This window comes from Anabas testudineus, chromosome 1, assembly GCF_900324465.2.
Source record: "Anabas testudineus chromosome 1, fAnaTes1.2, whole genome shotgun sequence".
Lineage (NCBI taxonomy): Eukaryota > Metazoa > Chordata > Actinopteri > Anabantiformes > Anabantidae > Anabas > Anabas testudineus.
Window position 1 is genome coordinate 22929142 of NC_046610.1, and position 13068 is coordinate 22942209.

The 13068-nt window shown below is 41.8% G+C and overlaps 1 protein-coding gene across 1 annotated transcript; it reads right to left on the minus strand.

The window, feature by feature from the left end:
- Positions 1-7107: 7107 nt before the first annotated feature.
- On the minus strand, positions 7108-9634 carry crybb1l2 (crystallin, beta B1, like 2). The gene is made up of 5 exons (XM_026360152.1): positions 9530-9634; positions 8963-9081; positions 8400-8532; positions 8147-8289; positions 7108-7279 (listed from the first exon to the last, which is right to left on the minus strand). The coding sequence occupies exons 1-5, from the start codon at positions 9623-9625 to the stop codon at positions 7108-7110; spliced, it is 663 nt and encodes a 220-aa protein (XP_026215937.1). The 5' UTR covers positions 9626-9634.
- Between the last annotated feature and the right edge of the window lie 3434 nt (positions 9635-13068).

Sequence of the window (13068 nt, forward strand, 5' to 3'; positions counted from 1 at the left end):
ACTAAGAAAACTGTGTATTTTGTGTTTGTTTTCTGCAGTAAACGTAGAAATTTAGTCCAGATTTGTTCTCAAAGGTGATAATTCTGACTAAAACATGTTGTTACCTACAGACTGTGGAACAAAGACAGCACTTGGTGAAGGTGGGACTAAGTTTAACCACCACGCATAGTGACAGGAGGTTAATCTATAAATGATACATCAGTGTTTTATTAATATGTAATGATTTAAAGAAATTCATTAAAATGAATGTAGTGGGATAAAAGTGACATACAATGGAAATACAAGCACCTCAAAAATGTACTTAGTTACTCACCACCTCTGTCCTTGTCCTAAATCTATATTTAGCAATGATTGACATTTATCTTTAAATACTTGTTTTCACTTTCTTTGTTATCATGTGAGCTGACACACAGTTCTCATTCTGGTTCTCTGGTCATCCTGGATTCTGGCCATTATCTAACATCACTCGCGCTTTCATTAGCATCTGTGTGCACCGCTGTCACAGGCTGACTGAACGCATTCAGTCCCTGTGCCCCTACATTTACAGGTAATGGGCTGGAGAAGAAATACATGAGCAAACAACTATTAATGGACGGATTTGTTACATTTTTGCTGCAGGCTGATGCCTGTTGCTCCACTTCTCCCTCCTCCTCTCCCTCCTCTCTAACCACCACATCTTCACCCCTAGTCATCAGTCCCCCTCTCCTTTCTCCTTGCATCCGTCTGTTCCCCTTTCATCTTTTATTTTTAACCCTCAGGCATGCCTCATGCGTGACGCAGATGGGCACGTAATGCAGACACAGTAAACTAAAGAGGGAAAAGGGCCTGTGCTGCAGACAGAAAGAGATACGGAGAATGCTACGGGAGAGGAAACCAGCCAGACACAGGGGGTCTTGTTAGGGAGAGAAGGTGGGAGAAAGACTGAGTTAAAGGCCTGGGGGCGAGGGATAGGTAGACAGACGATGGAGAGTCAGAAATGTCCTTTTTTTTGTTTTTCCTCATTTTTCACATAGCTCAGAGTGAAACAGGTAGCTGTCCCAAAACTTGTCACCTGTTAGGCATCGCTTAAATACCTGTCAGAATTTTTTTTTCATCTCCTGCAGTGGTGTAAACGATGTCAAAAAATAAAACAGCTTTGTATTATTCCCACTTCTTGCCTTCCCCTCACTACCCCCTCTATCTTCATGAAATTTCAACACACCCACTCATTTGTCTGAGCAGAAAGAAGAGGAGTTACATATCAATCTTACATCACTCACCAGTCAGCCCGAGACTTTTCATAGAGGCACTGAATGAGCATCAACACTCCGTGACGCACACCAACTGTCAGGTTGAAGTATGTATGTGCAATGTGTGTGTGTGTGTGTGTGCGTGTGTGTGTTTGCATCCGTGTGTTTGTGTGTGTGTGTGTTTGCATCCGTGTGTGCCGAAGTGCAAATATGTGCAAATGTATTTGTGCATGTTTAATTAGAGTGGATCCAGAGCTGATCTTCTTTCTAGATCAGCTCTGCATCCAGCAGTAGCGATGCAGAATAAGGCACCATAAAGAGAAAGAAAAAGTTTATCCTCCATGTGCTCCGACATCTTACTCCTTCCCTCCGACTTACAATAGTGAGTTAACATTACTCATAACTGGACAATGAGTACACTCAACACACGTGTGAAAGCTGTGCCCAAACTTATACATCACAGTCCCTGCATGTAACAATGGCCGAATCCAAATTACTGCCAATTGTAATGATTAATAAGGTTCCATGTAGGACTATATTATTCAAATATCAGTGTAAAATTAGTACCAGTGACACATTCAGTTGCTGCCAAAAATACATGACTTTGGTAGCAATAAACAATACAGAGAGTCATCTGCTTGGTGGTTCTGCTTTATCTGCCTGTAACTCTGACTAAACTCGTTAAGGCTGCTGAGAAACCGTTACAGTGCAGTTTGTGGGAAGAAAGAAGATGACTTCAGCCTATAGTATGGAAGCTCAAACGAGATGTATTACCAAGAAATATATTTGTTATAAAATGTGATCTGATCTTAAGTCAAGAATAAAAACCATAGAAAGCTCATAGTGCATAGTGTATATATATAGATATATATATATATTCTTTTTTTTTCATTTTTCCATTTGTTTTGAAACAGCAAAGACAGAAATTAGAAATTACAAATCATATATCTATAGAATTTTTAGGGTTTTTTTTATTGTTTATTTTACTACTTCACTGTAAAGCTGTTTATGAAGTCACATCTGGTCCTCCATAAAGCAGCTGTCAGGAGGCTAGGACTGTGCTTCCCATAATCTTATTAAATCCCACTTGACAACCCTATGGATTGAAGAAATCCTCCTCACATTACTTCCAATTAGATTAACATCCCTTCAGGCTTCCACTGTGTATGAGCTGTTTTACATCCTTCCTTCTAGAGAAATTGAAAACCACACTGCTCTGTAAAACCAATTTCTTCCATGTCCACCAAGATCAGTCACTCATTGACCTCACCCCTCTGAGAGAAGAAATGTGACAGTGACAAACACAATGCAAGCACACGTTTCATGTGCAGCGGCTTCTAACAGATGTGATAAGTCTTTATTACCCGCTCTGTGTGATCACCTGTCTGAGCAGCCAATCAGGCAGTCAGACCTGCGAAACCTCCAGGTGGAATAAGAAGTGTTGTGGTGGAAGTGCGAAGGTGGACACTGGGCGGATATGTAGTTGTGTAAGGGTGTGTGTTCATCCCATCTCTCTCGCTCTCTCTATTGATATCTCCAACCATTATTTACCACTATTGTACCTCAAGGAGTCATTACGCTTTTATAAGCTATCCCATAATGCTCTGCTGCTGAGACAGCCCCAATTCACAGAATGACATCAGAAGCAGAGCCTGAAATAAGAGTAGCCGCATGTGTGCCTGTGTGTGTGTGTGTGTGTGCTGACTTGTACTAGGGTCTACTCGCATGTGAATGTCCATATGTGTGTTATTTGCATGTGTGTGTGTGTGTGTGTGTGTGTGTGTGTGTGTGTGTGTGTGTGTGTGTGTGTGTGTGTGTGTGTGTGTGTGTGTGTGTGTGTGTCAGTCTGACGTCAATACTCCTCCAATCCATTTTTAACTGCATAGTGAGGAAGGCTCATAGCACCTTGTAGGTGTCTTATCTGAATATATTTATAGACTGAACTAAACTGGGTGCCTGTGTGACAGGTGAAGTGTGCATTTCCCTCTCTAGTTCCCTCAAAACTGGGGGGAGGAGGGAGAGGGCATGAGCTGAATTGAGAGAGTTTATTTCTGGAGTGCAATTGCATGGGATTTTTTAGTAACTGGGTCTATAGAACTGGGATTAACTGCAGTATTTTAGGGAGGAAAGCTGAAAAAATCATGAGGAAAGTGCTAAAATGGTGCCTCTAGAGCAAAAATAACCTTTGCTAAAGTCGCTTGAATTTGGGTTTGTCGTCGAGTGACAAAAAAAAATAATGTGATGTCATAAAGAGACGCGGAAATTGTGCAGTTATGAAGTAAAAAAGAAGCTAAAAGGCACAAAAAACTAACAATAAATATAACAATAGCAGGTGGAAGGTAAATGCAATATTTCTGTTTTGTTTTGTTTTTACTTCCTATTGCTTTTTCTATTTCTGTTTCTTTCCCCCACCTACATGTTTGTGTGGTGACCAGTGTGTGCTACAGGTGCATCTACTGCATCTGGAAAGTCGGATCCATCCGTCTTTGGTAGCATGAATGAATAAAAAGCTGCATCAGGAGGCTTTGTTGCTGGTTTTAGGACACAACACTGCACCACTGGCAAGTTCTTCAAACACTGACCCAGAATCAGAGAGTGGATTGATTTAAAATGCCAAATGCATCATTTATTAACGGGAGTCTTGAGCATCTGAACTCAGCTTCAGGCTTCAGACAGTCCACTTTGCTTAGACTTACCACTGCACATTTAAAACAGCTAAACTTCGCCAGTCTGAGTTGATACTTTGCAGGCGCTTTGTGTTGGATTGCATCAGATTGTTCCGGTGCTTCTGTATTCTCCTCGTATTTTCCTTTATCATTGAACTATTCGCAGTATTTTTTTCCACGCTGCCAAAATTCTCAGCCTTCAGTTAAATGAAAGCTGTCTCTCTTTGGTGTCTTTCCAACAAGGCAAGGTGTTGAGGAACAAACGTGCTAACTTGTTTCTGTGTGTTGTACTGTTATTAAAGATACCATTGTGATAATTAAACTGCATAAAACTGATTCATTGGATACAATAAGAGTGTAATGAAAAATCACTCTGTACTCTGTAAGCATTAACCCCGATTACAGGCCCGTATTGATAACTGTGGGAATAAGCATGTTATTGGATTTCATTAGACATTTTCTTATTGCACTGTTTCCTCTTGTACTCAGTGATAATAGGCTTTTGTTGTGCTCTAGTGCAGAGTGTATGGATTGGACAGGTTGGAGAGGAAATAGTGACTCATGCTTATCTAGGCTACCATAGTCATCATTTCTGGGCTAGCAATGATTGAATTGCTCTAATGCAGCTTACCAAAACTTGTCCCATTATTTTTGTGCTATTTGAAAAACTCTCAGAACCCCTTTTCTATAAAAGTCTAACCATCACTGACGTCACACCGTTCCCGTTACATTATAATTAATGTAGTTTGGTATTTTTGCATATTAGATCAGCCTTAGGGGAAAGTGTAAGCTCTGCATAATTGATCCAGCGTTATAAAAAGAAGAGTGTGAATGCTAAAATGTGGTCCAATCCATTTGGGTTCTGACGTTCACAGACCACACCGAGCATCAATAATCTCTTTGGTGAGAAAGATAAATAATGAATGAAATCATTCAAACGAGAAAGCTTCGAAACATAATGCGCTGTTTTAGAGTGCTGTGGCAGAGGGGATGGAGTGCTTTCTTCTTTCACGGATCAACAAACGTTTGGACCAAATTGTTTTCCATCATTGCAAATCAAATCTGTGTTCCTGCAGCACACATTACGCTGAGTGATTACACTGTGAGTGGACTATGGAGAGAAAACGCAAATTACCTCAAGACGTGCTACAAACAATAACACATTCAGTGCAACAATTGATCCTTCAAGTTATTTGAAGTGTGTGAAGTCAAAAAAACACTTTTCATTTTGTCTTAGAGAAGACAATAACAGACGTGCAGTCAAACACATTTCATGCTTCGCAGAAAGTCTACACTCTGCAATATTTTCTAAACAATGCAACAAAAATCCTTATTCCAATTAGAGTTGCAATCTATAAGACAGTTGAACCCTAGCTGCACTTTTGGGCATGAATGGATCACTAAACCTCTACCTCGAGTACAGAGTTTGATGCTATACAAGGCTGTTTGCACATGTGCTAAAGGAAAAAATGCTTCTGTGTGCAAAATCTCAGTTTAACATGTGAAAGTATGAGTAGGATTTTGTGACACATCTAAACGCCAATCAGAGTCCTGCATAAACATAAACATAGTGCAAACTAGCATGGAGTCAGTAATCAAACAGTCGTACTAGAAATGTTGTCACCTACAGAGCCCAAACTAGAACATATGCTAAATCTCAGATCCTTCAGTGTCATCATTATGTGGTCACCTTGGCCAATGTCCTCCACCATTTTCATTTCTATGTCCGGCTGAGGGTGAATTTTGAGAGTACCCTCTGCTGGACCTCCTGTACACTGCACTTTTTTAATTCAAACAGCTCCTAACTGTACCACATTCAAGTGAAATCAAACATTTTGCTGAAAAAGTGGCAGCTTTGGTTCACATAAACTGAGAATGGACATTTTAGCAAAGCAGGTGTTTCAGTAGCAGCTAATAGAGCTGGTATAGTGAACTCAATTCCTTTCCCAACTGCACAATACCGCTTTATTTATTCCTCTTCATTTATTTGACTCTTGGGGCCAAAGAAACAAGCTGACATATTATTACATATTGAAGTTGACCTAACAAAATTAGCTTTATTTTAGTGTTGTTTGTGTTTGTGTCTATATACAAATCTAAACCCAGTGACCTTTTAACCATGTTTTGGTCTCCACCAGCATTGGATGGAGGTTTGATTAGTGTTGAACAGGATGTGGCCGTGCAGTCCCCCAGGCCAAGCTAACAGCTGGATTATGCATAAATCTGCTTTAAACAAAATAGCCAAACACCAGCTATCTATCTTTTTGGTTCCTACCATTACTGCTAAATTTTTCCATCTGCCCTTTCTAGAAACAGCTGTGAATGCAAATAAGTTTGATTGAGCCAGTTAGAGTTATCTGCAACAGCAAAGTTTTGAACCATAAAATAAATCATGCAGTTGAATTTACAGTTGTTAATAAGCCTGTGGATAAGTCTATGGGTTTTCACTGTGAGCACCTATTAATAATATACAGTAAAAGTATTGATTGTAGGAGCTTCTCAATGTCTTTATAAGCAGCAACTCGTGAATTCAAGGAAAACCTTTGAAAAATTCATATCATATACACCAAATCTGAACAATAAGACCCCAGTTGTTCAAGGAACAGGACGTGAGATGCTTTATTTGGTTTAGGCTGGATGTGGCTACAGGAGCTGAGCACAGCCGATTTGCCACCACGCTCTTTGTTTTGGCTGTTTACTGTCTCAGGAGCCTCACCACATAAACACACACAAATCCACACTGGTACCCCTGCTCATTCGGGCTCTAATGGGCTGAGTGGGGGCTGATGTTGGCGGGATGTGGAAAAGAGATGTGTGAGGGGGAGAGAGGGAGGGGTGAAGGGAGGGGTGGGAGGCAGGCAATGGACAAATAGAGATGGTGAAAGAGCGAGAGAATAAAAATGGAGAGAGTATTTATTATCAGATACAGTCTCAGCGGCCTGTGTAATTGTTTCCTCTTCCTCTACTTTGCTTAAATAACTTTTCATTGGTCACTAGATTACAGTGCTCCAACAACTATAAATAACCTACTGCTTCTCCAACATCCCGCACTCAGACCTTCAACAGATCTTGGGACACAGGGGACAGTATTACACCCTCTCCCTCCTTCTCTCCTTCTTCGCCCTCCCTCCTCCACCTCCCTCTCCATCTCTCCGCCCACCCTTGGCCTCCGTCTCCCCTTCAGTCCCTCTCTTCCTCGCCCTCACCAGGTTTCACTTGGAGGACATGGTGTAGCAGCCGTGTGGGTGCCACTGCATGTCGCGGATGCGCCTAATGGACTGCATCTGGGGGCAGCGGGCGCCGTACTCATTGAAATGCCTGTAGTCCCCCTTCTCCAGCAGGTACTGACTGCCGCGGTATCCAGGGAACTGGTAACCCACCCATCTGGAGGCAGGGGGGGAGAAGAAGAGACAGGAATTTACAGTTTGAAATTGACAGTAGATTTCAAGGTTTTATAATAAATCACTTGAGAGAAAATTAAAAGAAAAAGGGCATCGTTGGACATTCAGAAGAGAGTAAATGGTCAGTTTTGTAAGAAAGAAAACACAAGGTTCAATGACAAATAACAGCTAAGTGTGAGAAAGACGTGGGAAAGACAGATGCAGACAAATCAGGGATCATAATAAGACATTGATCTGTTTATCAAGCTGTCACTGGCAAACCACAGGTCAGTCTGCCTTCCAGCTGTTTGTTTCAGGCAGCAGAGAGCGACTACAAATGAGGTAATCACACCAGTGTTGCACGACACACCTCTGACAGCATGGAGACAGAGAGAGAGACACTGAGCTGCTGACGTTCGTGACACCCTCCGTTAGCTGCTGATGAAAAAGACTCTATTCCTGAACTTGCTCGCAGTCACTTAAAGCCCTCAGATACTATGTGGTTATGCGGCTTTCCGCCAGTTTTGAGAATGACGTCACGGATGTAGAGACTGTCTGACACATGCAGCAGTGCACGGAGCTGGTCTCGTTTTTGACGCAGCTGTTGCAAAAGCAGAGCGTTTGTAGTCGGCACTGCTAAAAAATGCATGATGGAAATGCTGCAAACAGAGAAAAGCTTTGAGACAGCTGAGTGTCTGCTGGGTCGGCACACAGAGAACAGGAGCAGGTCTCCATGTTTAAAGGAAGACTACTAGGAAACATGCTGATTAGCTTACAGGAGTTAGTTGGGGAGGTTGTCACCTTCATTTAAAGCTACTTGGTCGAGCCCAGAACGACCACAACAATAGCATTCCTTGTGCTTCTAACTCACGTTCCACAGCTGACATTGATGCTGCCCACTCTGTCGGTGAAGCCATAAGAAAACAGGCTGGGGACATCGTCGTCCATGATCTCCATCTTACGCCCCTTGAACTCTCCCACCTCATACAGGCAGATCTTGTGCTTCTCAGGATCCTGGATGGTGGCGAAGAACAAAAAAAGTTGGGGGGGAAAAGCATTTGGAATGAGGAGATATAAGTGGAGCAAACTGCTGTAAACGCCATAGAGTGTCATAGAGTGTTTACCATGCGGACGGGCCTGAAGGACAGGAGGTAGTCGTTCTTCTGGCAGTTGCTCCATGAGTCCCAGCGGGGGTACTCGCCCTTCTCCAGGATGAACATCTCACCGCAGAAGTTCATCTGTTCAAAACCCACAAAGCTGAGGAGAGGAGGGAGATGATGAGTTTTTGCCATTTCACCCATACTAGAGACTAGAAGTCAGAATGTCTCCCTCTTCAGTTTAATTAGAAATAATTTGTCACTGTTCTTCTTTGTCTTACTACTTTTTCCTTATCTCCTTACTTATTACGTGTCTCTTATCTGTCCTGTTAATCACTGCTGTGTGTCACTTTGTTGTGTCAGTAGTTTGCCTATTGGAGTTCACTACACTGCTGCACTCTCTGCAGATCACTCAGGATAAAAGCATCAGATAAATGCCTAAAATGTGAAGTGTGAAATGTCACGTAATGGTGAGGTACAGCTGCGAAATTACCTCCTCTGTGCTCAGAGGAGTGTGGGTGCTGGGTGCATTTCACTTGCGCGTGTGGGTGGGTGTGTACGTGTGGTTTGTGGATGTACAGGCTACTTACGGTCCGCTCTCGACACGCAGCGAGCGCACCTTATCCATTCCCATGTCGCACACGTTCACGCACTCACTGTTAATCTCCATGCAGCGGCCCTGGAAGTTCTCCTGGTCGTACACACACATCTGGAGAGTGGAGGGGAAAAGGGAATGATAGTGGGAGTGACAACTGAAATCAAAGAGGTGGTTACAAAGTTAATCCCCCTTTCCTGATTCCCCCTTTCCAACCTGAGAACTGTAAAAATAGGATGGACAGATTGACAGAAGAGGAGCGGTCCAAAAAAAGCAAGCAAGAGGGTGAAGTGAAGTGGCTGTGTTGTTGTGACAGCTACCTCTGCAGTCACTTCATGCACAGAAGCCTCATATGGCTTTTTTCTGTCAGTTTTAGTTGTCAACCGCCTCCTCACAGAGCTATAGGAACCAACAGGTTGTGATAATAGACATCAGCCCAGAAGGTTAACTGTTGGTGTGAGGCTGGCTGCTTCACACTATCTAAGTAAAATACTGGATCTGGTCTGGAGGTGTTTGAGCATCTCTATGTGTGACATGCTGTGTGTTTGAAAGTGCACAATACCTTGTAGGACATCATGCCCATCTCAGACATCTTGCTCTGAGCCGCCTTCCCATCTGTCTGGGAAGCAGACTTGGATTTCTCTCCTCCAGCAGACATGATGACTGAGTAGAAGAGAGAAGATGCGTCCAATCAGTTTTTACCTGTTTTTGAATGTCACTCTAAGGGACTGTTCAAAAGTTATTTGAGGGTGGAGATGAGGTTAAACATTTCATTTATTTAAAGAGTAAAGCCCTTTACAATGTTGCTTTGGAGCCTCCCCCCTTGACTGACATTAAACACTATCCTCAAATTAAAGAGTATTGTAACTGTATTTTACTTATTATACTACTGTAGGGTGTATACTATTACAATTCTAGTGCAATTGATTATTTTTTGTTTTGTTTTGTTTTGTTTTTTTTAAAAGAGCTGTCACGTTTTTTTTTTTTGTACATTCCCTCCCAAAAATAAAATTTAGATTACCCTCCCTATAAACAAAAAAATATTCGCCCACACACACAAATTTTTGTACATCACTAACATATCTGGATTCAACTCAAGCTTTACCAATACAAATTACCATCATGTCACTCACTTTAACTCATATTTATGGTAAACAAAATCTCAAAAACAAAATCCATTCTACATATAGACAGTCTTTAACTTTTTAAAACATTAACAAATACGTAAAATATCGATATTTAGATATATAATATATATCTTTTTTTTCATCTAATCTACATTGAAGCACTCACTGTAGTTTAATAATTAGCGTAATTTACACTCAGAATAAACAGCCATGTTTATTCTGCACAGCGCATTAGATGAAAACTGTTAAATTAAAGAAATTCGAATTTCACTGTCAATGTCTGACTTTCTTCAACTTAACCTGCAGTTGACTTTAAGCGTTCGTCTCGTTACCAGGTATTACATCAGGGTTATTCTTGCTGTCTATCTTCCTCATCTTTTTTTTTTCTGTATGATGTTTGTCCACTGTCTTACCTGTGGCAGTGTGTGAGTATAGGAGTAGACTCAAGGCTGAGACTGGTGGTCAGTGTGAGAGTCTGCTGGGCCCCTCTGTGCTTTTATATGCTGGCAGCCAGAGAGAGGGGATTACAGGCACAAAAACAAACTCGCTGAGCTCACAGCCCCCACAGAATAGAAATACCGCCATCATCAAAGAGAGAGGGAGACACAGAGAAACACAGTGGGGTCGAACGAGTGGCAGATGATGGGATGAAGCATATGTATGTAGGAAGAAAATGAGACAAAATCAATCAATATACATTTGACCTTAGTGAACAAAACAACTTTATTATAAGATAATATTCATCACCCACTTGTAAATGATATAGAAAATGTACATAAAGTGAGTCTTTATGGACTGAGCTGCGATGTACAAAGCACTTAGGCCTAACCCCAAAATGCAGTGTGATATTAATGATAGTCAGGCCGACCAGGTAAGAACCTGTCACAAAATTATTCACTCATATTCCCCTCACTGTTGTAATCAAGAGGTGCTGGGACAAACAATAACGGCAAAAGCAATAAGCTGTGAGAAGCAATAACCTTGTTGTTCCACCTCTGGGTGAGCAAAGAGGTTCCGAGTGTGCACGGACAATAACCTGAATCTTTCATTTCATCACAGTGGGAGAAGGCCATTAAATTACAGCCTTCCGCTATTCTACTTGCGTGGGCGTTGGCTGCAACTGGAAAGTTCACAAGACACTTATTCCAAAGTGCACAAGTGGGAACAAGCAAAGCTGGCCGGCTGCAGCCACACAGGTGACGTCACGCGATGTATGACATCAAGGGTTCACACAAGCTGTTGAGGACACAGGAAGGAAACGAGGGCTGTTCAGCAGCTGGGACCCTGATGCTGTGAGCTAAAAGTCGTCGGCCCTTGATTTTCAGTAATCATACTCATTAATCCTGAAATTTGAATTTTCCTCAAATGCATCATGCTCAAGTGAGCATCAGTGAAAGTGCAAAAAGGAGGATGGAGTGAAGGGGTGAATCACCCACTTCCCACTCAGTGGCTGTTAGACTTCCTCAGTCGCTGCAGCCAGTCACACACACACACACAAAAGAAGACGTGAGCGGCAGCAGGAGGAAGTTAAGTGTGCACCGATGGAAGTGGCTCTTACGTGAGCATCTTGGGCTCTTCAGTTGACGTCCTCCAGTTAAGATCCACTGTCCAAAAGGACATTCAAGTTGGCATAGCCCATCCCAGAGGGCAGAAAAAACATGGAGTGAGGACACGAGTGCACCCTTTATTAGTACGCGTACACGACTTCTCTTCTCCTCTCTAATAAGGAATGGTTCTTTTTTTAATCTTTGTATGAACTAGTTACCATGAGAACACATAAGTAATGTATGACATTCGCATACAGTCGAGTACAAAGATAAGTCCTGGTAGACATGTATTCAGTTATAGTCTGCCCTATTTAAAACACTGAAACTGCAGGAATTTCAGTTCTATAAGACGCAAGTTTACTCCTTCGCTTTTGAAAACAGTTCCAGGCCGTTTGGGATAATAACTGTGAATTGAAAATGTTTTTGCTGTTTGCATATAGTTGATCCTATTAGGAAACTCTTAAAAATATAAATAAATACATTTCCATTGCTATGCAGATGATACCTAACTATATATATCTATGAAACCAGAAGACAATAATCAATTAGTCAAACTTCAAGCATGCTTAAAAGACATAAAGACCTGAACGTCCTCTAATTTCCTTCTCCTAAGCAGAGCAGAACTCTCTGTTCTCAGGCTGCAGGTTTACTTGTGGTTCCTAGAGTTTCCAAATGTAGAATGGGAGGCAGAGCCTTTAGCTATCAAGCTCCTCTCCTGTGGAACCAGCTCCCAGTTCAGGTTCTGGAGGCAGACACCCTCTCTACATTTGAGACTAGACTAAAACTTTCCTATTTTTATAAAGCTTATAGTTAGAGATGGATCAGATTACTCTGAACCATCTCTTAGTTATGCTGCTATAGGTTAGTCTGCTGAGGGACCTCTACTGATACATTGAACTCTTCTTCTCTCCTCTCCTCTATCCATTCAAATGCCACCATTGCATGTCATTAACTTTGTGCTTCCTCCTCTCTGCTCTCCTCTGCAGATATATCTTCAGCCTTGGAGCTGTATATCTCCAGAATCCAGTTGACCTGCCCATTGTTCTTTGCTGCTTGTTGTTGTTTTTGTTGCCTGCTGTTCTTTTCTCTCTCCTCTTTGCACTCATCCCAGATGGTCGCCCACCCAGAGCCTGGTTCTTCTGGAGGTTTCTTCCTTCCTGGGAGTTGTTTCTTTCCACTGTGGGTTGTTGAGTTTCCTATATAATTCTGTAAACAGTTATATTTGTAAGGTCTTAAACACTGTAAAGTGCCTTGAGATGACTTCTGTTGTGATTTGTCGCTATACAAATAAAATTGAATTGAATTGAAATAGATTTAGTTTTACTCCAGTAACTAGTAGGACTACAACTTAACAACTGAGAAGAGAAGCCTTGTGCTTGTGACACAATACAACAAAATGATTAAGTTGTTATTGTGGGCGATCAGAG